General features: G+C 34.9%; 1 protein-coding gene across 1 annotated transcript in view; it reads right to left on the reverse strand.

Annotated features, from left to right (window-relative positions):
- MALRD1 (MAM and LDL receptor class A domain containing 1) overlaps nucleotides 1–25,197 on the reverse strand; it is a gene marked incomplete at its 5' end in the record, with an annotated part of 672,621 nt that overhangs the window by 642,218 nt on the left and 5,206 nt on the right. Inside the window, one exon of the mRNA XM_079107637.1 lies at nucleotides 6,508–6,648. Within this exon, the coding sequence (XP_078963763.1) occupies nucleotides 6,508–6,648 (141 nt within the window). The remainder of the gene's footprint in view (nucleotides 1–6,507; nucleotides 6,649–25,197) is intronic.

Genomic DNA, 25,197 nt, shown 5'->3' on the forward strand with positions numbered 1-25,197 from the left:
GGAGAAAAGAAAGAAAGAAGGAAAGAAAAGAAAAGGACAGAAAGAAAGAAGGAAAGAAAGAAAAAAGAAGGAAGGAAGAAAGAAAGAAAAGAAAGAAGAAAGAAAGAAGAACTTCTACTACTCCTCAGTCACTGCTATTCATCTCACTTCTACTGCCTGTTTGGTCAATAGCGGAAATAGGATTCTCAACTGTGAAGGAGTTTGATTACTGGTGAGGAAAGAAGTGAAGGAAATGATACTGATGAGAAAAATCAGTAACTTTGGGATGACATAATCCATGACCTTCCCAATATACCTATCTAGCCTAATCTTCATTTCCAAAGACAGTAACTTTTAGTCATAGCAGATTGCTGTATCACTTCCTGAGCACACCTACTATCTCTACTTGGTTCTTAAGTTTGTTTCAATATGAAATATCATTTCTCTCCCCTCCCTACAAATTGAAATACTACTTACTTTTCAAGTCCATTTTCAAAGGCCCCTCCCTTTTTAGAATCAGAATTTGCCCCTAATTCCAGAGCAGTATGCTCAAACCCATAGTACAACACCTTTTTATTTCTCCCTGTGAGTAACTGTTATAACATATATACCAAAGAGATCATAAACACCTTGATATGCATTCTTTAAATTAACTGTCTTTGTAGAGTTCATTGCATTTATCATGATGTCTTATATAGTAGCTTTTGAATTGAGATTACCAACAATTACCCCATGTATAATATATATACACATAAATATGTATACATACATATATACAAGATAGGTTTTTTTTTATTTTAGTCTTTTTAACTTCTACAATAATGTTACTACCATACTGAAAATGAGACAAGTAGAAAAATGCGCTAAATTCTTCCACATAATACATTTTATTTGTACATTTACTCTACGGATCAGGATGACTCCTTAGTCCCCCTTTATCCACAGTTTTGTATCCTACAACTTTGGTTACCCATGGTTCACTGAAGCCCAAAATTATTGAATGGAAAATTTCAGAAATAAACAAATCATGTTTTAAATAACTTTTATTATAGTATAATTATTCAATTATTCCATTTTATTGGTTATTATTAATATCTTCCTGTCTCTAGTTTATAAATTAAACTTTACCAAAGGTATATGTAGGGGAAAAATACAGTGCATAAAGAGTTTCAGGTATCCACTGGGGGTCTTGGAATGGATATCCCATAGATAAGGGAAAACTACTGTGCTATCAAATATCTTTTAATTGAAAGTTCACATGCGTTTTAAAATAAGAGTATAATAAAGCTAATGTTGAATCAAGGTGTGCTTCATTTATGTTTGGTACAAATGTAGGCAATGCTTTATTGAAACTTCTCTGGTTAAAAATAATACAGATGCTCTCAAACAATATTGGCAAGGCAGACATCCACGTGCACTTTATCCTTGTCACTTTGTGGGTTTTTAAATAAGTGCATGGTGCCATGAGAAAAGCTGTTGAATGTGTTTTTACTCTTCATACATAATCTTGAAAGTAATGTTTATGTCTTTGTCACTAGATTGAAAGCTCACTGGGGGAAAAAATTGCGTTCTTCTTTGTACCTAAAATAATATGTGGAGCAAGGTAGATGCTCAATAAAGATCTTCTAAAATAACAAATATACATAGAAAGGAATTTCAAAACAAGCATATTAAGACTACAAAGGTTGCCAAAAACATGATCTAGAAAATAATAATGTGGATGGATTGTTTATCCATTTTTACTCATTCTTCCTAATAAAATAATCCGTCTCACCATCTATGTAGCACAGTCTGCCTACTATTGAGGAATGAACTGTGGGTCTAGGTGCCCTTGAGAAAGGGCAGTATAGAGCAGATTAGAAGAGACTGGTGCTCATCAAATGAAAAACCCAGGGATGAGTATAATGAGCACATGCACAAGGAAATCCTAAAAGCTGAGACTGCAGGAAGCTTTAAAGATAAACCAAAGAGGTATGTTTATTTTTAAAGGAATAGAAACTTGGAGGAAGGCATTAGAGTAAGGCTTCAGACTTTGGCTTGGAGGTAGGATGCAGTTGCAGCTGATACGTATGCAAGATTCTGAGAGAAAGGCTGCTGGCTGGGAAAATAAAGAGGGAAGCGTAGAATCAACAGGTCTGATCTAGGAAAGAATTCTAGAAAGAAAAGAGTCAGAATAAAAGATGTCCCATATTTTATGAGTAACTCTATCCAAGCCTCCAGGCTAACACTGAAACCTGCAAGTATAGGGAACACTTCTGGAGGCTCAGATCAAAAGAACTGAACTGATACTTGAACAACAGCCCACAACAAACAAGACAGAGTTTACAGCCTGAGTCTATGCAAGTTAATCGCCTGCTTAAATAAATCATTCCCACTCTCTGAAAAATACTCCTGAATACAGAATCTACAGCCTTTACAATATGAGTATTCAGCACGTCCAGTATAAAATCCAAAATTATTTTACAGACAGTGAATCAGGGCAATGAGATCAGATCATGGGAAACGACAATCAACAGAAGGCAACCCCGAGATGATACAGACAAGGATTTGAAGACTGCTATTAAAATTATGCACCACAGAGTAAGGAATATATGCTTATAAGGCATGGAAAGAGAAGAACTTTAGCAGATGGCAAGAGTTGTAGCTCAGTGGTAGAGCACTTGCCTAGAATGTGTGAGGCACTAGGTTTGATTCTCAGCACTACATAAAAATAAATAAATAAATAAATAAATAAATGTATTGTGCTCATCTACAAACTAAAAAAAAAAAATTAAGGAATTTTAGCAGAGAAAAATGTTTGAAACTTAAAATAACAAATTTAATTTTTTAGTTTGAAAATATATTTGGGTCTGGGGTTGTGGCTCAGTGGTAGAGTGCTTGCCTGGCATGTGCAAGGCACTGAGTTCAATACTCAGCACCACATATAAGTAAGTAAATAAAATAAAGGTCCATCAACAACTAAAAAAAATAAAAAAAAAAGAAAAGAAAATATATTTGATTTTTTAAAAAAATTCATAGGATGGGTTTATGAGCACAATGAAGATGACCAAGAAAAAGAATCAAAGAAATTGAAGATGGAGCAACTGAAACTGTCCATTCTGAAAAATAGATAACAAAATCAAAATATACAAAAAATCTCATCTAACAGTGTGTTTGACTTCACAGTCTAACATATTGATGACTGAAGTATAAGAAGGAAAGGAGAGAAAGAACTGGACACACAAAAAAATCTGATAAATAGAGGCAGAATACTTCTCAAAACTGGCAGAAAAAAATTCATTTCAGATTCAAAAAGTTTAGCTAACTAAAGTAGGATAAAATTTTAAAATTTCAAGCTGAAAACCAAAGATAAAGATCAAATCTTGAAAGCATCAAAACATCAAAGGTATATAACAAACAGCAAAAACAATTTGAAACTATGAATGTCACATCAGAAAGTAGGGAGGCCAGAATATAGTGAAATAATATCTTTAATGTACCAAAGGGAAAAGAAAAACACTAAAAAATTCTGCATCCAGTGAAAAGATATTTCAAAATTAAAGACAAAATAAAAACATTCAGAGAAAGAAAACTAACAATTTATCAGCAGCAGAATTATTCAAGCAGAAGAAAAATGATACCAGAGACAAACTCAGATAATCAAAAGGCATGAAAGTATTGCAAATAATAAATATGATAGAATCAAAAGGCATGAAAGTATTGCAAATAATAAATATGATAGAATAAATATGAAGAAGATAAATATGATAGAATAAATATGATAGAAGGCATGAAAGTATTGCAAATAATAAATATGATAGAATGTTTGTTTTTAATACTATTTAAAGCAAAATATCATGACATTGATTTGTAGGATTTATAATATATGTAGATTATATATGTCGTATAAGTCATCACCTCAAAACAAAATATCGACTTTGGGTTTATTTAATAGTGTGTATGTTTCATAATATATGGATTTTAGAACTTGTTTAACACTAGATCAAAATGACAAAAGCCCTAATTGTTCTCATTTTAAAGTAATTTTAAATACCCAAATAAGAAAACAGCATTCTGTAGCATAAAGGGAAATGTAAGCTTTACAAATAAATTATTTTTTTCTTTAATAGTCTACATATATTTTAGATTTCCAGTGAATCATACATCTTAAAAGCATCTAGATCACCCTTAATATCAGCTGAATTATTTAAAACTTTCATATTCTTACTACTGTTTTTAAATAGTTACACCATCACTGCAAAGATGTATTTGCACAGGTTGTATTGATACTATTTTATCCAAGTGCAATGCTATACGCTCTTAAAAATCAATACTACACTTTAATCCCCCTGCCCCTGAGCTTTATTAGATTCCAAATACTGACAAGAGTGATGTTTTTAATGTCCTAATAGATATTCAAACTTAGCTCTGAAAACTCAAGGCATTGATTACATAATAAAAAATCTTATTTTGAAGCACTGGTAAATTATTTCAAGAGTAAGTGAATCAAAATTATATTAATACCAATAAAATAGGATTTTGAAATGGAGAACAGGCTTCAAGATAATTTTTCTACAAATATTTTCTAACATCTAATATCTAAAGCCAGAATTTTCTTACTTAAAATTCCTATTAAGGATACTCCTAATTTAACATTTAATTATATTTATAAAAGATGCATGACTACTACTAAAATCACCAAGTTTCAATTAATTATGCTGGGCAATTTGCCTCTTAGCCCTCTGCAGCTTTTGATATTATTTTCATCCGTATTTTACAGTATGAGGAAACAGACCAGACAACTGGTCGGAAGAGCTAAATTCCTATCTACTCTCACTCCAGAGATTTAAAATCACCCAGATGATGTGATTAAAGGATATATATCCATACAACATCTCATTTTTCTTTAATATGAACTGCCCCCTCGTTTCGTCTCTTGATGAAACTATCTAAAAATAAGCAAAGAAAAATGAGGGAAAAAAAAAAAAAGATAATAGGCAAAGAAGAAAGCACAATGCAAGAGATAGAGGAAAAGCAGGCATTCAGTTTATAAAGAAGGCTAGGGTAAGTAAATGGAGGCTGTGAAAAACATTCTGAGTACAAAGAAGAAGCAATACAGAGGAACTGAAGGGGAAATAGGCCAAATCAACAATCCATGAGATAAAGCAATGGCCAAAGTTTAGGAGCAAAACTCAATATCACTCCTCTTTTTTTTTTTTTTTTTTTTTTTTGTCAAGGGTTTGAACCCAGGGGCACTTAATCACCGAGCCACATCTCCAGTCCTTTTTTATATTTTATTTGGAGATAGGGTCTCGCTGAGTTGATTAGGGTCTCACTAAGTTGCTAAGGCTGGCTATAAACTTTCCATCTTCCTGCCTCAGCTTCCCAAGCTGCTGGGATTACAGGCATTCACTATCACCTTCTAACATTACCAAATCTATAATAAAATCCCCTGTATTGCAGTTAGCGGTTTGTCCTATCCGTAAAACTGGTTTCTTTTTGTGATAAAGTTGGCTTATTCCTAAAAAATTATTAAAATTTCAAAACAAATGTATTTTTTACATCAAAGCCAACAAAATAAAAAACTTCATCTTGTTTATAAGGAGTTAAGAACAGCAACACCAGAATTATTCAGAATTGTACTGAACATCTACTTTTTAGGGCCAGGTGTTCTATGATAAGTTTTAACAACAATATCCGTTTAGCTCTTAAAAACAACCATCCTATGAACTTAGCATCACTATTCTCCCTCTTATACTCAAAAAAAGTAAATATTTGAAAATCCTACAGGTAAGGACTAACAGAACAAGGTTTCTAATTCACATTTGTAATATTAATATAAACATTTCCAAATTAATATTAAATTCCTGAATATTTGCTTGCTTTAAATTTTCCCCAGGGTACTACCCATATTTGAATATTTATTGTATTTATTTGAGGAAAATATCACTGTTATAAAAGTAATCAGTCTTTGATTAGGCAATGTTGTATCTCTATTTTGTGCAGAAACCTACCAGATGAGAGCAAGCATGGCATTGATTTTTGCTCACTAATATAATTTAATCACTGTGCACAATGTTGAGCAAATGAAATTCATTAATTAATAAATGAAGAAAGGAATAAAAGTTTGGCTCCAGAGCCACTTCAAAGGCTAATGGGCTGCACATAGAACTTTCTAGTCATCCTGATTAAACCAATACTATTAGATAGAGCTGAAATCAGTCCAGCCAAAAGCAAAAAAAAAAAAAAAAATCGTAGAATATATATATAGTGTTATCATATTTACATTTTACAATTTCACAAGGTGTCAAATTTTTAAAAATCCCAGGTATCACTTAGGTAGACCTGTTGGAATCCCAGGAACCCAATTATGAGAATCTGCTGTAATATTTCAGAATCAGAAATATTTTTAAAATGATCAAAAAATACATAAAAATTAGACACTATAATTATTAAAATGTAAATGTCAGTCAGGGCTCAACTTACCTAATCCAACACTTGGGACAAAAAAGTAAGGAATAAACAAATGAAGAAATTCAAAGTAATTACCAGACATATCACCATTGTGATCATGAAATGGTGGTGATAGATCAGTCGTTCCATTTCTCTTTTTCCAACCAAGCTTCACACTCTGATCTTGTTTCATATTACAGAGCCCGTCCTCAAAATCACATCTCTCATAGTTTGAGCCTAATGAGAGAGAAAAGAAATTAGCTTGCACAACCTCATTTGACTTTGCATTAGTAAGCTTGTTATCACTGTGACCGAAATACCTGATAATGACAACTTAGAGGAGAAAAAGTTTATTATGGCTCATGGTTTCAGAAGTTCAGTTCATGGTCAGTAGAATTCATTCCTCTGGTCACAAGGTAAGGCAGAATATCATGGCAGAAGGAAAGGACAGTGGGAAGCTGCTCAGCTCATGGCATCCAGGAAGCAGAGTGAGAGCAAGTCACCAGTGATGAAATATAAACCCCAGAGGCACTTCCCTAGTGACCTACTTCCTTCAGTCAAATCCTACCTACCTACAGATACAAGCCAGTACAGTAATTTTTTCAAAACAAATTTTTTTTTTTTTTTTTTTTTGTACCAGGACTGAATTCAGGGGTGATTACACACTGGGCAACATCCCGAGTCCCTTTTCCTTTTTATCTTGAGACATGGTCTCATTAAAGTTGCTTATGGCCTCACTAAGTTTGAGGCTGGCTTTGAACTTGCAATCCTCCTGCCTCAGCTTTCTGAGCTGCTGGGATTACAGGCATGCACTATCATGCCCATCTCCTCACAAATTATTAATCCATCAAATGAATTAATCCACTGATTAAGTTACAGTTCTCGAAATCTAATGTCTCATTTGAGTTTGAGGCAAAATCTTGACTATAAGTCTCTGTAAAAATCAAAAGCAAGTTACATATACCCAATATAAAACGATAAAGTTGAACATTTCCATTCTGTAAGGAAGAAATAAGGGCACAAAAAGAAAAACTAGAACTATACCAAGACAGAAACCCAGCCAGGTATATATTAGGTCCTATAACTCCATATTTAGTATCTGGGGCAGAAGGTGGTGATACATGAGTTCTAAGGGGCTGGGGCAGTCTTGCCTTTATGGCTTTCAAGGTTGTAGCCCTTGAGTCCTCCATCTTAGGTTAGCTCTGTCCAGTCAGCAGCTTTCCTCAGCAGACATTCCACTTTACTGGCATCTCTTAATTCCTGGGGTCTCCATTTCAGCTCTGGCTTTATTCTCACAGCCTCATTTATCAACCTCTCAGGGGTTACTACAGGGATTATGACCTTGCTACACTCTGCCTGGTCTACCAGGTTGTCCTTTGATATCTTGATGGAAGATTCCATGAATCCCTATCTCCAGAATTCTGCATTCCTGCAGAACCAGAACGATATGGATGATGCCAAAGTCTTCTGACAGCTCAAGCAGTAGCCAGGTTCCCTTGAACCACAGCTGCAGCACTCTCTACATGACTTTGAAGCTGAGAACAGCGAAACCAATCCTGAGGGAACAATTTCCTAGGCACCCCTGTGCAAAGCAGAGTACCCCAGTGTTTTTAAGTGAGTTCATTTTTACATCTTGAGTCTGCCATCAGTGTGCTCTGGGTGATTACTGAGATGGCCTCAATGTATCTATCCTATTATCTCTATGCAAAATACTTAGTTTCTCTTTAGTGATAATAATCTCTCCAGCAATCAGATCTTCCTTAGCCCCAGTTTTCCAAGTGTTTTTATGATCAACTGCATATTTTTTAAATATTTTCTCCTCTCTCTCTCTCTCTCTTTTTCTCCCTCTTGATTCTCATAATAAACCTCACTAAAAGCTACCAGCATACCCTGATACCACCTGAATTTGGTGTTGCCTTGAAATTTCCTGTTAGATTAATTAATCCATCACCTTTAAATTCAGTCTTCCAGAAACTCTCAGGATCTGAGCAAAATGTAGACAAGCTCCTTTCCAGGATATATTGTGAATGACCTCTAGTGTAATTCCCCATTAAGTCTTTATTGCCCTCTGAAACCTCATAAGCACAGTTTTTACTGTTTGAATTTTTCTTGACATTCTGGGCTTCTGAACTCTGCTAGAATCACCTATTAAACTCTGCTTACAACATTCTAAGCCTTTTCCAAATTTTTCCATACTCTTCCAGCAAACCAGATCCCAGTGCCTCTGAACCACATAGTCAGGTTAGTCAGAGCAATGATTCCACTCCTAGTTTGAAAATCTGTATTAGTCAGGGTTCTCCAGAGATATTGAACCTTCAGGATAAATGATTTATTAAAAGGGGATTTATTAGATTGGATTACAGAATCAAGGCTAGAGAGTCAAAGGAACAAGTAGTTGCTCAGTCCTAGAAGATGGAGCCTCAGAAGAAGGACCAGTCCTGGAAACTCCCTGGAGAATCACTGGTCAGAGTCTGCTTTGGAAGAGTGAAGGAGCTAAAGTCTGATTCCTCAGCCATCTTTTCAAGAAGAATCAAGCTTACATCTGCCTGAGCTTCCTCCTTCTTCACCTTTCGTTTCATCCATGTCCGGAAACTGTTAGGCAATGCTGCCCACATTCAAGGCAGACCTCTCCACTCAGTTTGCTCTCCCACATGACGATCATTTCAGAAAACACCCTCATCGAAACTTCCAGAATTCTCTTGATCTTAGGCATCTCTTAGTCCAATTAAATTGCTAATTCACATTAACCATCAGAGGCTTTGCAAGACATAAGACAATTGTAGAAAAAGAAAGTTTAGCAATAAATAACAAGATTAACCTAAGGGGTTATTTTTCATAAATCTAAGTCTAATTTATTAATACAAAGTTTTTTGTGGATGATATTCTAATAGATTACTGCACACCAAAAACAATATGCTCAAAACAGAAAGAATGTTACATAGGGTCAGACAACTGGAGATCTACTCCTGATTTGGATTCTTATTAACTAAGTCCCTTATTTTTTATTTATTTTTTTTATTGTAAACAAATGGGATACATGTTGTTTCACTGTTTCTACATGGAGTAAGGGCATACCATTTGTGTAATCATAAATTTACATAGGGTAATGTTGTTTGATTCATTCTGTTATTTTTTTCCCTTCCCTCCACCATTCCCACCTCTCTTTTCCCTCTATACAGTGCTTCCTTCCTCCATTCTTGCCCCCCCAACCCTAACTCTAACCCTAACACTAACCCCTCCCACCCCCCATTATGTGTCATCATCCACTTATCAGCGAGATCATTCATCCTTTGCTTTTTTGAGATTGGCTTATCTCACTTAGCATGATATTCTCCAATTTCATCCATTTGCCTGCAAATGCCATAATTTTATCATTCTTTATGGCTGAGTAATATTCCATTATGTGTATATGTGTGTGTGTGTGTGTGTGTGTGTGTGTGTGTGTGTGTGTGTGTGTGTGTATATATATATATACATATCACAGTTTCTTTATCCATTCATCAACTGAAGGGCATCTAGGTTGGTTCCGCAATCTGGTTATTGTGAATTGAGCAGCTATGAACATTGATGTGGCTGTATCTCTGTAGTATGCTGATTTTAAGACCTTTGTGTATAGGCCAAGGAGTGGGATAGCTGGGTCAAATGGTGGTTTCATTCCAAGTTTTCTAAGGAATCTCCACTCTGCTTTCCAGAGTGGCTGCACTAATTTGCAGCCCCACCAGCAATGTATGAGTGTACCTTTCTCCCCACATCCTCGCCAACACCTGTTGTTGCTCGTATTCTTGATAATCGCCATTCTAATTGGGGTGAGATGGAATCTTAGGGTGGTTTTGATTTGCATTTCTCTTATTACTAGAGATGTTGAACATTTTTTTCATATGATTGTTGATTGCTTGTAGATCTTCTTCTGTGAAGTATCTGTTCATTTCCTTAGCTCATTTATCGACTGGGTTATTTGCATTCTTGGTGTAGAGTTTTTTGAGTTCTTTATAGGTTCTGGAGATTAGTGCTCTATCTGAAGTATGATTGGCAAAGATTTTCTCCCACTCTGTAGGCTCTTTCTTTGCATTGCTGATAGTTTCCTGTGCTGAGAGAAAGCTTTTTAGTTTGAATCTATCCGGGTTATTGATTCTTGCTTTTATTTCTTGTGCTATGGGAGTTCTGTTGAAGAAGTCTGGTCCTAAGCCAAACTAAGTCCCTTATTTAAACCATTCAATCCCTTTCCTTCACTTGGAAGTTTAGAATAACATCCTGCCATCCTACCTACCATCTGCCTTAAATAACTGCTAGGAAGATCTAATGATGTTATGTACATAATAATATTCCCCAACACCCAGATTTCATTCCTTGAAACATAAGGAATTATTATTACATCTTTAATTCAACCTTGATCTTCCTGCCACTCAGTCATATCAGAATTGTAGGTTTAGGAAAATTAAACCACAGAGGCCTCTCTGCTTGGGGTTTTCATCAAGACAGAGGCATTTCAGGATCTTTTTTCTTTTTCTTTTTCCTGGGCATAAAGAATCCAAGAATTTTGGGAGAAGCAGAAGATCGAAGCACTTGGTTGTTCCCAATAACCAACCATATATGCTTTATTCCATTATACAATATCTGCAAATGTCACATTCTAAAAATATATGCTCTCAATTGCAAATAGCTATTCCCTGGTTTGTAGGCCTTAGCAACTGTGGAGATTGTCCTTTGACAAGTTCTCTTTCCCTGACTAGTTGAATTGTCCCCAGTGGCAGTAAACATGTGGGCTAATAGTGCTTGGCAATGCAGTTGCAAGAACATAATCATTATTTGATCACCTTGACACACAAAATACTGTTTAATAATAATTCTAATAATTTATCTGGTGCATTTTCTTGAGATCATCCATGAGAATTGAGAGCTGATTTAGAACTGTCACTTTTAACAATTAACTAAACCTGCCTCAATGCCAGTGGTCTATTTTATTAACTTTATTCCTAGATTCCTTATTTTTTTTAATGATTTTGCTAATCATTGTATTGTGTTATAATAACAGGAATCCTCATTGCTATGATTGATTGAAGCTATTTGTTTTGTACAGTGTTTTGTTTATTTCTTGTAACAACATTAATCAGGCATTAATCAATTTTAAACTTGAGGAAACTAAGACAATATCTTGTAGACATTAGGTAACTTTTATAAGATAGGACAGTGAGTGAACGCTATGGTTAAGTTGGAATCCAATCTTTTTTTTTTTTTTTTTTTGCGGTACTGGGGAGGAATCCAATCTTTTTGATTCCATGCTTAAATTTACAATTTCTCTAAGCCTTTCGGAGTATTTAGAATAGCTAAAATACCCCAGTTATTATCTTAAGACCCCTGGTGATCAAAGGAATCTGGTTGAACAAAAATGAACTAAATTATATCAGTCACTATATATATATATATATATATATATATATATATGCAACACTTAACCATGTTTCAGTTAATTGGGAGCCACATTTAGAACTGTGGCTATACCATGTAGCCTAGATGCATAGCAGGCTATACAATCTAGGTTTGTGTAAGTATTCTCTATGATGTTCACACAACAACAAAGAAATTGTCTAATAGTTCACCTCTCAGAATGTATCCAGGTCATGAAACAATGCATGATTATATTTGTGTGTATCATTTAATGGGCTATGCATGTATTTACATAAATAGGCATCTATTTTCAAGTTTTATTTTAAGTTCTCAGCAATTTTGCAATGATCTGTAATTAGAAAATATTCTAAATCATTTCATCACCATCTTTCAGCAATTATGTTGTTTTGATTTAGAATGAGGTGTCCCCCCCAAAAAGGTCATGTGTGAGACAATGAAAGAAAGTTTAGAGATGAAATAATTGTTAAAAAAGGTTTAACCTGATCAGTGCATTAATTCCCTAACAGGGATTAACTGGTGGTAACTGTAGACAGGTAGGATGTGGCTGGAGATGGGTCCCTAGGGTCATGACTTTGGGGGGTATATATTTTGTCCTTATTGAGCAGAGTGCAGAATTTCCTCTCTCTCGCTCTCTCTCTCTCTCTCTCTCTCTCTCTCTCTCTCTCTCTCTCTCTTTCCTGGTGCCAAGTCCTAGCTGCTTTCCTCTGTCACCCTCTTCCACCACCATGATGTCCTGCCTTACCTCAAGCCCCAGGGAATGGAGCCAGCCCTCTGTGGACTGAGACCTCTGAAACCATAAGCCCCTAAATAAAGTTTTCCTCCTTAAAAGAGTTCTTGTCAGATCTTTTAGTAATGGCAGCATAAAAGCTGACAAACACATGTGTATAAAATGTACACACATTCTTACACAGGTGACAAATATTTTTTAAAAAACAAGAAAGTACCTCACAACATAATGTCTTAGTTGGTAATCTGTTTGCAATGTTCTTTGTTGTTTTTAATATACAGGCTAATAATCATGAGTTCTGGAAGTGTTAAAACGGGGGGAAAAAAAAAGCTAAATGAAGCATTTTCCCCTCTGGTCACAACAGGGATTCATTTTGTTATAAATCTATTCTGTTCACATTTAAAACTATTTATTAAAAACACAATCATGAACTACTGGATTATTCAAAAATCAGAAAACTTTCTAAGTATTCATTTGCACCCACCCAATAGAGAATTGTACATTTTTACCATTTGAATAGTTCCCTATGTATTGTGGCTGCTCTGCTTTTTCATTTCATGTACAATATAGCCACATTCAACTCTGAAACTATTTCCTATAATAAAATTGCCACATAGATTACTACTACCACAACCATCCCTAACATACAGTTAGACCATATAAAGAGAAATGAGGAGTGGCATACAGGAAATCTGGGTAGAATCACGTTCCTGAACTTTTTCAACTTGTGAAGCTCACCATTTTGTTTTCAATTTTATGATCTAGACAGTTAGAGCTACTGCAAAGAGGGAGGATGCCTCCACCAAGCATTTTAAAGGCTGCTTGAAAGGCACCATTAACTCCTGAATTGGCTTCTATAGCATCAGATTCTCTCATTAAACAACCACTGAAGAATAGCCCAGAGATTCCATCTTTAACACCAAAATGGATAGAAAAATATTAAATTATATCCAAAGTAACAACTTGGGCATACTTCTCAGGAAACAGGAAGTTTTAATTGTGGTGATAGTGAAAAACTAAAATAATCCAGAACTAAGGAAAGTAAATGTCTGGGTAAATCAGTATGACATGGAGTCCTTAGAAGAGAGAGCACAGTGTAAGAATTAGGAAAGTTCTAGAAAGCAGAGGGGGAACTTGAAGACATTAAATCAAGCCACACTTAGCTCATGATGTTACCTCATCCGAATTAGGATTTCTCTTCCTCCTGAAACTTCTGTGAGACACAGTAAGTGCTACACATTTTCTATTGTGGTAAGATATACATTACACAAAAGTTTATCATTTTAACAATTTTAAGTGTATAGTTCTGTGTGTATTCACATTGTTATGAAACCAGATACAATCCATCTTAAAACTCTTCATCTTGCAAAACAAAAACTTTATATCCTTCAAACACTACCTTCTCATTTCTTCCTATCCCAGTTCCTTGACAAACACCATTCCACTTTGTCTCTATGAATTTGGTTATTCTGGACAATTCATACAAGTAGAGTAATAAAGTGTTTATCTTTGGTGACTTGCTTATTTCACTAAGCGTAATGTCTTCAGGTTAATCTATGTGTCAGAATTTCCTTCCTTCTTTTTTTAAGACTAAATAAGAATGTAAATATAAAATCACATTTTGTTTATCCATTCATCTGCCAATGGACACTGCATAGCTTTTAACTTTGGACTGTTGTGAATAACGTTACTTTGAATATAGGTGAACAAATATCTATTCAAGTTCCTACTTCATTTCTTTTCCACCCAGACATGGAACTGCAGTAGCACATAGAAGCTCTACTGTTCATTTTTAGAAGACTTGCCATCTGTTTGCCCAAGTGGCTACAAGATTTTACATTTCCATCAGCAAAGCCAAAGTGTTACAGTTTCTCCACATCTTTACCAGCACATGTCATTTTCTACATTTTTGCTTGTTGTTTTTACAATAGTCATCCAAATGGATGTGAAGTTCTGTTAGTCAGCTTATGGTCACCATGACTGAAATACCTGATACGAACAACTTAGAGAAGAATACATTTATTTTGTCTCATAGTTTCAGGTCTTTCCATCTGCAGCCAGTGGTTCTATTACTTTTGGACTGAGGTAAAGCAGAACATCATGGCAGAAGGCAGTAGCAGAGGAAAGCTGCTAAACTCCTGTTGGCAAGAAAGCAGGGGGTGAGGGAACCCGGGACCTGCAACAAGATATAGTCCCTAAAGCCAAGCCCCCATGACCTGCTTCTTCCAACCATGTTCCACCTGCCTACAGCTCTCCGCACCACACAGCAGTGAATTTGCCTATCCATGGGTTATTCCACTGATGGTGCCAGAGCCCACATGATCAATCACTTCTCCAAAGTCCCACCACTTGACATGCTGGACTGAGGACCAAGCCTTCAACACATGAGCCTTTGTGGGATATTCCAGATCTAAACCACAACAGGAGTAATCTCATCATAGTTTTGATTTGCATTTCTCTGTGGTTGGTAAAGTTGAGATTGTTTTCATGTGCTTACTGAATATTTGTACATCTTCTTTGGGGAAATATCTATTCGAGTATTTTGTCTTTATTTAAATCACTTTGGTTTCTTTGCTCTTGAATTATAGTTCTTTTTTATAGTTTGGACATCTTATCAATCCCTTGTCAGATATACGATTTGCAAATATTTTCTCTCATTCAACGAAATGCTATCTCACCACATTCATAGTGTACTTTGATAAATAATTCTTTTCATTTTAATGAAATCCAATTTATCTATATTTTCTTTTGTCACCTATACTTTTGGAGTCATATCCAAGAAATCTATATCCAGTATCAAGAAGCTCTCTCCCTTTTTTCTTCCATAAGGTGGATATTTTTAGCTCTAATATTTGGGTTTTCAATTAATTCATTTTGAGTTAACCTTTTGTATATGGTGCAAGGTAAGAGTTAAAGCTCACTCTTTTTACATGAAGTTAGCCAGTTTTCCAGCCACCTTCTGCTGAAAAAGTCTGTCCTTTCCTCAATGAATGATCATGGCACCAATCTCAAAATTCACTGGACAAAATATGTGAGCATTTATTTCTGGGCTTTATATTCTATTCCACTGGTCTATATGACTGCTTCATATCAGTACCATATTTCTAATTACCATAGCTCTGTAAAAAAAAAAATGTGAATCAGAAAGTGTGAGACCTCTAATTAGTCCCTTTTCCAGATTGTTTTGTCTACTTGAGGTCCATTGAGATTCCTACATGACTTTTAAGATGAATTTTTACTATTCATGCAAAAAAAATTGTTGGAATTTTGAGACATCATAACAATATTAAATATTCCAATCCATGAATATAGAAGGTATTTTCATTAATTTGTCTATTTAAATCTTTCAGCAATGATTTGTAGTTTTCAATACACTCGTCTTTTATCTCTTTTACATAGTATGAAGATCATGTTCTCTGTAAACAGAAAACATGAACAGAGATACTTTAACTTCTTCCTTTCCAATATTTTTTTTCCCCTAAATGTACTGGCCAAGACTTCCAATACCATGTGGAATAGAAATGATTAAAGCGGGCATACGTTTTTGGTTCCTGACCTTTGAGGAATCTCTTCCTACCTTTTACCTTTTAGTATGATGTTACTATGGGTTTTCCATGTAACACCTATTATTTTGTTGAGGTTTTTCCCTACTATTCCAATTTTGTTGAGTACTTTTTTTTTTTTTTTGAGGAAAGCTGTTTATTACAGTCATATTTTTTTACATAGAATTTGAGTTAATTTTATTGCTTTGAGAAATTATTACCTTCATGTAGAGAATATATAAAAATATTTTCCTAAAGAATTATCTCCCTTACTCTCAAACAATGTAAAAAGAAATTAATGACCAGTTCCTAAAAAGGATGAAATTAATCCAAAATATTCCAATGAAATGGAAGTAGAATTAAATAATTCTCAAAAATAAATTTCAATGAAAGACTACTATCTTTTGGCTTAGCATTTTGAAAATGTCAATTAGTTTTTATCAGAGAAATTCTTATCTTCCACACTGAATTAATTTTATTCTTTTAATTAACACAGTAAGGAGAAAAACCCTAACTCACAAAGGTATGTGGAAGCAAATGGAATTAGCACTTTTGCAGTTCAAACAAGGACTATCCAGTATTACTTAAGCTATGTTCTTGTCAAATTGTTGCCTTTAACCTCAGATCATCTTGAGGTTAATATCTTTGACAAGAATTGTGTCATTGATGGTATTTATGTTAATCAGAAAAAGATTATCAAACCATGCTTCAAATTTAACAATGACTTAGGATTAGTAACATTCAAAGGAAGTCTCCAGTGTTTGTTGATGTCTGATAATTTCTCTAGAAGTATTAACAAGGTGTAGAATTCACTCCAGCTTTCAGCAGAATACAATCAAGGATTAGAAGTGTTGCATAGTAGTATACACAGAATTCTGTATTTCAGAGTAGCAGTCTGCCCAGAAAATCTAATGGCTTTTCAGTCATTTCTATTAAGATGGATCCAGGACTTTGAATGAAAAGTTATATCTGTTGCATGAAGACATTTTCTATTAAATAGGCTAATTGGTGAACAAATAAATTTATGCTTTTTTCCTAAAAAAAAAAAAAAAAAAAAAATTCAGTTTCTCTCAAAAGAGGTAAGATTTCCAAATTCAAGCAAGCATTTTATGATTTACCCATTGGAAAGTAACAATTATTTCTGGGCAGTAGAAAATATTACATTCTAGTCATATTTCTTTAATGGGAATTCACTTAAAAGCTATATAATTCAAGGTCCTTGCTTTTGTAAATTTGGTACAAGCCTTCTCTCAGGATTCCTAACTAACATGCACATGTAGAAATTATGTTTATTTACAAATATGTTTGTAAAGAGAAATAGGAGCTTGACATAAAAGCATCACAGGAATTCTATGAGTATACAGATATTGGCCTCAAAATACATTTTGCTTGGGGAAGAAACAGTTCACCATTTGATATTGCAATTGTCAAAATCAAAAAGCCAAATATCCTTCCTGCATCAGCTTATATACTTGAAGCACAAAACAGAAGAGACTTCCTGGAAAGGCTATGTAGTTTTATCCAATTCCATACTGAAAGAAAAGAATGCAACTGATGATGCCCCCAATCGTTTAGTCAGTCAGTAAACCAGTAACTAATCTATCTAACACATATTAACTTTTACGTAGCAATCAGTCTTCTAGAAATAGGAGAGCTAGGGAAATTTTCTGCCCTGATGGAAATAATATTTTGATTTCTTTTATGATCTCCTGTAAAATACTAAAGAAACTACTTGTAGTTCAGGAAGTACGGTATCCTTTCGGAGAAGCATGCTTAACTCTCTCTCTCTTCTCTCCACTCTCTTTCTCTCTCTCTTTGGCTTAAGAAAATCTCACCAGATTCCAAGTCCCCATCAAGTTCTTCCTAATTGTTATAAGGCTTCTTTTGTTGGAAATGTGACAAGGAATCCGGAAGAACACGATAAAAAATGATTCCAGGAACATTTTAGTTTCTACCTGGAAGAAAGGTTCGACGACCAGTCAAATTCCAGAATGTGCTGGTAGTACTTCTTTTTGTTGTTTTCATGTTTTCGCAGGCAAGAAATGTGCTATTTTTGCACAGAATCATATTCAGAGATAAAAGGATAATCCACTTTACATATGGATTCTCTTTTTTCTTTGTATTTCCATTACCCATTATGAACAAAAACAGTCTGCCACTCTGAAACAATTCTAGATATCAGAATATGTTCAGGAAAATGATTTATATCACACAACTGAGCATACCACCATCCAAGTCATACAAAAATTGCCAAAAGTGAAAAGTTCCTAATAGTGTTATTTGACATGAAAAATATTTTATGAAGACTATTTCCTAAATAACGCAAGAAATCTAATAACACACATACAAAAAACAAAAAAACAAAAAAACAAAATAAAAAGTCACTTCCAGTTCTAGTTCTTTCTGAAGCTCATATTTGGAAGTAAGACTAAGATAAGCTCTCTTAGAAGAAAGATAGTGTTGGAAGAAAGAGAAAAGTTAGCACATAAATAATAAAAACCCTCATGAACATATTTATTCTAACTAAAATCAAAGATAACAGTCACACATTCATACTATTTATTATTAGTTGAAGTGAGTACTCCTTCAACTTCCCCATTTACTATCTCCTGCTCTCTGAATAATTTTCAGAATTTATATCAGTAAAAATTTCAATAAGGAGTTGGTTAATTCACTTTATCTACATATAAAAAAGTGTACTTTTTGCCAGGCACAGTGGCACATGCCTGTAATCCCAGCAGCTCGAGAGACTGAGACAGGAGGATCAAAGCCAGCCTCAGCAAAAGCAAGATGCTAAATAACTCAGTGAAACCCTCTCTCAAAAAACAAAAAAACAAAAAAACAAAATAGGCTGGGGATATGGCTGGGTGGTCAAGTGCCCCTGAGTTCAATCCCTAGTAACCTTCCCCCAAAAATATACTTTTTGATAAATATTCAAAGCCTTCATCAGTTTGTGAATCCAACATTCTTAACTCCCTTCTCCATAAGTCCTATCTACTACCTCCTCTGATTTTAAAGCTACCAATCACCTTTTAAGCAAATTCCAAAGGCCTTTCATCATCTGCATTGAGAACAGTGTACAGGTCTGTGTGCTCAGTTTCATTCTTTTATTGTCTTTGTAAAATTTTGTGCTACTGTCCACTTTATCTCATTACAAGCACACACTTTATCTCACTACACACAGTGACTTGTTTTTCTAATCTATCTCAACAGAATCATTCTACAGTTTGTGGGATTCATATATAAGAAATCTGAAATTCTTTGGGTCACAGTAATGTATAAATAAATAAAACTTCAAATACTTAAATGTTACTGAAAAGAAAGACAGTTTGGGAGAGATTCAGGTACATATACAAATGGTTCATTCTGTTTAGAAAATTTATTATATTTTATAATATCCTTTAAAATTGCCCAGTGCATGAAAACCAGATTTTTAAGTACTGGTCTAAGATAGGCAGTTACTCCTATTTCAAACACAGTTTGCATAGAAACCTAGCTTTATCTTGGATCACCATTAAACAGTTGTGTATGTTGGGCTATTGACCCCTGGTGTGGCACCTCACCTCCTTCACATTGATAAAATGAGTCTGTTGACTTAGAAGAGCTTAAGGACTTTACTCCTGTATGACAATAATTGCTCTAAGATTATGACTATGTACTACAATCATCCAAAGGATCTATAGACATTAATGCAAAATGGTACTGAGTGTCCATTGTGATAAAAAACATTTTACTTTTTTCACAGAACAACCCATTTTAGTCTAAGTTGTTGTATAGAATTATAGAACAGATCATAGTACACATACACTAAGTGAAAATTTCAGGCATTTTCTACAAACACTTTAGATGGCTTTGCATAAGCTATATGAATCTAGAACCTCCCTCTTTGTTCATTTGAAAACTGAAAACCAGGAATGAGGATCTTTAGAATACATTTTCTAGCATAGGAGAAGTAGAGATTTCTCTGGGCCTGCTTGGAAATTAGAACTCCTGGAAATTTGGATTACAAATTCCAACTCTCAGAATTATGGAAATGATTCTTCATGACCTTTCCTGTTATGGCCCCTAAGGCAGCACAGAGGCAGGATTCCTGTGCTGGACTTTACAGTTTAGTGATTTTACTATATATTTTGGTGTATTCCACAGTTAGATCTGTGATGTCTGAAAGAACTTGTAGATTTAGTTTCATTGCTAGAAAACCCAAACATCTTATTTGATAGCTTGAACACATGCTGCACATAGATCTTTACTTTCCTCATCAAATGACCTTCCAGACCACACAGAACCCATCTTCTGTTGGTCCCTGGTCCTCTCTCCCTCCAGTGTTTCTTTTCCAGTTCTCCCACCCACATGGTCTCACACACATGAATTGGACAGACAGACGATGCTCTCTTCCCAGGGTTCTTGCTCCTTCTGAACAAACCCATTAGAGATGGAATCACCTTCTTCCTGAACATCTTATAAACCTGCTTTGAGACTCTCAGAATCTTTGGGTAGATCACTTTGGCAACAAGTCTTGAAATCTTAATAACTGTGTTTTTCTTTTCTTCACCTCCCAGTATAACCCCCTCTTTGCACCTTGAAGAGTTAAAAATCATTGCAACTAGAATGTAAGAAAAACCAGACATTGTTCAGTTTTGACTAGAAACTGGTTCTTGAACAGCAGACAGAACATAGAATTTGTGCCAAAAGATTTGAGTTGGAAAAACCAGTGGGAGAATGAGATGACCTCACCCCTAGGAGGCTGGGCAGGGGAAGGTGCTGGAGAAGAAGATGGGCAGTAGAAACAACATGGAAGGAGGTAAATCGGGGTTAGAAGAAGGGGAGGAAAAAAGTTCTGACCTCCAGGGACCACAGTAAGGACTGTGTTAATCTGTGTGATGATCAGTGTGAGGGAGCTGCAGTGAAGCTGAGCACAGGTCAGCAGATAAGCTGTTGCATTCAAAGAAGCACCCCACAAAGGAGCCACTTGAAGTGTCCCCACTTCAGTGAAATGAGGTCCGTCCCTGATGACTATTGCATGGGATGGGCGGCTCATTAACAAGAGAAGCTGTGGGTACTACTGGGCACACTTGTGCATGACCAGGTGTGCACATAAACATGCACATGAAAGAGAGTGCCCTGTCACTCTGCTCTAAAATAAAGGAAAAAGGTCCGTACTCCTGTTACCTAGATGGGAAGCTGTGCTGGGGAAAGACAATTGCCAGGCCCTGAACATGAATAGGCCTGAACAATGATAGGATGTACTCCTGCTACACAAGCAGTTGACACTACATTTGCTCATCGAACTTGGATGTGTTATTTTACTAGCAAATTTTCAATTTTCATACTCTGATTACAAAATAACATCTACAACAGAAAGGAAAACAAAACATCTTTCATTAGTTTTGAGAAAAAAATAGAAAGACAAGAAGGAATCCTGTGAATTAGCTTAGAGCCTAATATTACCACCATGTTCTCATTTCTAGAACACAATACTTAATGGAAAGTCTGGATATTATATTATTATAAAATTATATTTATTTTGACAATAAAAACAATAGATGCTATTTTAGAGATATCAAGATAAACAAAAAGAAAAATCAAGTGTAAGCCCAATACAGAGTTAGTTTCACCTCCCATTTTCTATTCAATGCCAGGCCATATTTTTAAGACCACTTCTTGATTGTGATCATAATTTTCCACAAAAAACATATCATAAACATTTTCCCACTTTTAAATAACATCAGAATTATGACAGATGGCTGCACAGATGTCTGTAGCATAGCTGTATTATAATTTATTTAAACATGAACCTAATATCATAAAATTAGATTATTCTTAATTCTACCATATTCAATTAAGTTGTGAGATTTTTTTTACATGAACATTTATAAATTATTTCTTAAAATAAATTCCTCAATTTGAAATCTTTTTCCAGAGTGTATGAACACTCTCTAAACCCTATTCATATTAAAAAAATATTATTTAAAATGTATGAATTGCCAGGCATGGTGGTGCATGCCTGTAATCCCAGTGGCTTGGGAGGCTGAGGCAGGAGGATGGTGAGTTCAAAACCAGCCTCAGCAAAAGCAAGGTGGTAAGCAACTCAGTGAGACCCTGAACCTAAACAAACTACAAAATAGGGCTGGAGATGTGGCTCAGTGGTTGAGTACCCCTGAGTTCAATCCCCAGTACCGCCCCCCCCCCAAAAATGTAAGAGTTTATAATATTTTTGTCTACAGTATATAATAATGTTTATCTTTCTCATACTCTTCTCAACAATGACATTCATTTATTATTTGTGCCTATTTCACTTTTAGAAATTAGTGACGGGTCTCTGCTTTCCTTGGTGGTTTATGATTAATGGTGAAGTTGCTCACGTCCTCATGTGTCTTTGTCTTTTTGTGTGAGTTGCCTTCTTGGAACTGTTGCCCATTTTTCTATGAGAAAATGCATCTTTTCTTTGATGTATTGGCCTGGAACACAATTATTTTTCAGATATATTGCAAACATTTTTTCTTCTTTCATCTCACTTGTGGTGCTTTTAATACACTGAACGATTTAATTTAAATAGTCTAATTTACTGATTTTCTAAAAACTTCCTTTCTCCATTTTCTGGATTAAAAAAGCCCTCTCCCATTCCATTGTTTATTCTGCACCAATATTCAACAAACACATTTTGAGGATTTGTTACACATCGAAATAGAAGAAAACTCCTTTTCAAAACTGATTATCAAGAACTATAAAGATTTTGGCCTTATTGTTAACATTTACCATTTTATGTTTAGAAAATTTTGGTATATAGACCAGATGAGAAATTTATTCCATGAAATTGCCTTATAGTCATTTGTCGTACATAATAAATAGTATTGTATAATGATGAGTATGAAGGGTTCTAGAATCTGACAATTGGTCATGTATCCCAGTTCTGTCATTGCATAACTGTGTCCTTTGACACTGTAGTTATCCTAATCTGGGACTTATTTTCTTAATCTTTAAAATGGGAACAATACCACTGTTTTGGAATTGACGAAGATTAAGTGAAATACCATGTAATAACTGCCTAACAGTGCTGGGCATACTGTATGTACTGTATACCTATGAGCAGAAATGATTACTAGCTCCTATTCAATCTCAGCTGACTTGGAATTCCACTATCATGTATTAAATATATTGCAGATATGTTTAAAAATACTAAAAATCATACTTTTTTCTAATTATTAATTCTCATAATGTTGAAGTAGTTTTCAGGATTTATCACTATATTCCAATTAAAGAAATTTCTTTCACATTCATCTTTTTTTTATTTTTATTTTTAACTATTTTCCAGTTGAACTTGCAAGACACTATCAGGTTCTAATATTTATCCTGGTCAGACTTTTGTATAAGAATGTAATCAGCAAGTAAATTAACTTTATGAAAATATTCCTACTTATACTATTGAAGTGTCATATTAAGAAGCACACTATTAGAATGAGTCTTTCTATATATTTATAATTTCTTCTAATTTTCTCCAGAGAGACCCTACATACTTATTACTAGATTTCTTATGTATACAATTCTGTTGTGCTACAGAATGAATGTGTGTGTTCCCTAAGATTCTTAAGTTGAAACCCTAATCCCTAGTGCAATAATATTTGGAGGCAGAGTTTTGGGGGATAATTAGGTCATGAGAATAGAGTCATTGTGATGGAATTTGTACCATGATAAGAAATGTATGAGAGATGTATTGTCTCTCTGTCACATGAGGACTCGGCAAGAAGGCAACCATTTGCAAGCCAGTAAGAGAGTCTTCAGTACAAACTTTGAGTACTTCAATGAACCAATGACTTTTAAAAGTAGTTGACTTTTATGTCATCCTACTGAAGAAATACTGTTTGTTCTTATCATTATTTGGTTAAGTATTATCATCTCTCAGATTCTAAAAATGCACTAACATAATTTCTACATTTCACATAGAAACAGATATAGATAAAATAAAGATGTTTTAAAAAAAAAACAATGTTCCTAAATTCAAAAATGCAAAAGAAATTAGGCATAACCTCAAAACTTCATGCTATATCCCATCAATTGATAAATGTAAAACTAGATTACTACTTCACGTAAAATACCACCATGAATAGAAATGTTCTGAAGCGTGATACATGGCAATGGAGAAAAATGACCAATTAAATGAATATATTCTCTTTTGAATCATAGTAAATTTGGCTCTAAAGGTAAATACATATAACAGCTAATTTTAATACCAACTTCAGGTATGCAAAAGGAATTCTAAGGATGTTTTCTGGAAATTTAAGTAACTGATAACACTCTAATGATGGTGATCCATTGCATGGGACATCGCTCCATGCCACATGAATAGTACATTTCATAATCTTCTAGTTCATTTGGATCTAAACGGTAGCAACAAAAATAATACTTTCTACTTATTGTTAAGCAAAAATAAAGCAAAGTCAAATAATTTTAGCAATTGTTAGAGAAACTAAAGTATCTTTGTATGTTGTAAAATGACTCTGATATTTAAAAAATAATAATAAACAACTAAAAAATAAAAGAGTAAAGGAGGCACGGGAAGAATGTCAGTAAGATGGCAGAATAGTTTTTGTCTTCACGTCTTCTCTCAAGTAGCAACTATCCATAAACAATACCTTTATGAAAATCCCAGAATATGAGAGTGAGGCTGAGACACCTTCTTCAGTTGCAGAACTAAGTTACAGTTGAAGGGTAAGAGGAAGAGTTTCTTTAACTGTTGTCCCTTAACCAAGCCAGGGCAGTGCCATACACTGAGGATTGCCCACGCCCATGGTTTCTACAATGGAACATAGAGAAGGCAGACTTGTCACTGGAGCTATCACCAGGACTAGATCATCTGGGGTCAATTAGGAACAATCAGCGCAGGGATAGGGCTCATGTATACAGATCAAGGGGATGCCTCTGAATTCCAGATAGCAGGGCTGCCACATTAGTCTAGCCAACAGCATGGGCTCTAGGTCTTCCAGGCTTTAGTCCCTAGCCAGTTTCTCCACCCAGCCCTGGGTCTTGTCTAAGCCATTCCAAAGCAGGTCACCAATTATCTGAGGATGGGTGAATCTGGTCTTTCCCTTTCCCAGCAGCCACCCAGTGATTCAA

This window comes from Sciurus vulgaris (genome assembly GCF_902686455.1).
Source record: "Sciurus vulgaris genome assembly, chromosome: 12".
Lineage (NCBI taxonomy): Eukaryota > Metazoa > Chordata > Mammalia > Rodentia > Sciuridae > Sciurus > Sciurus vulgaris.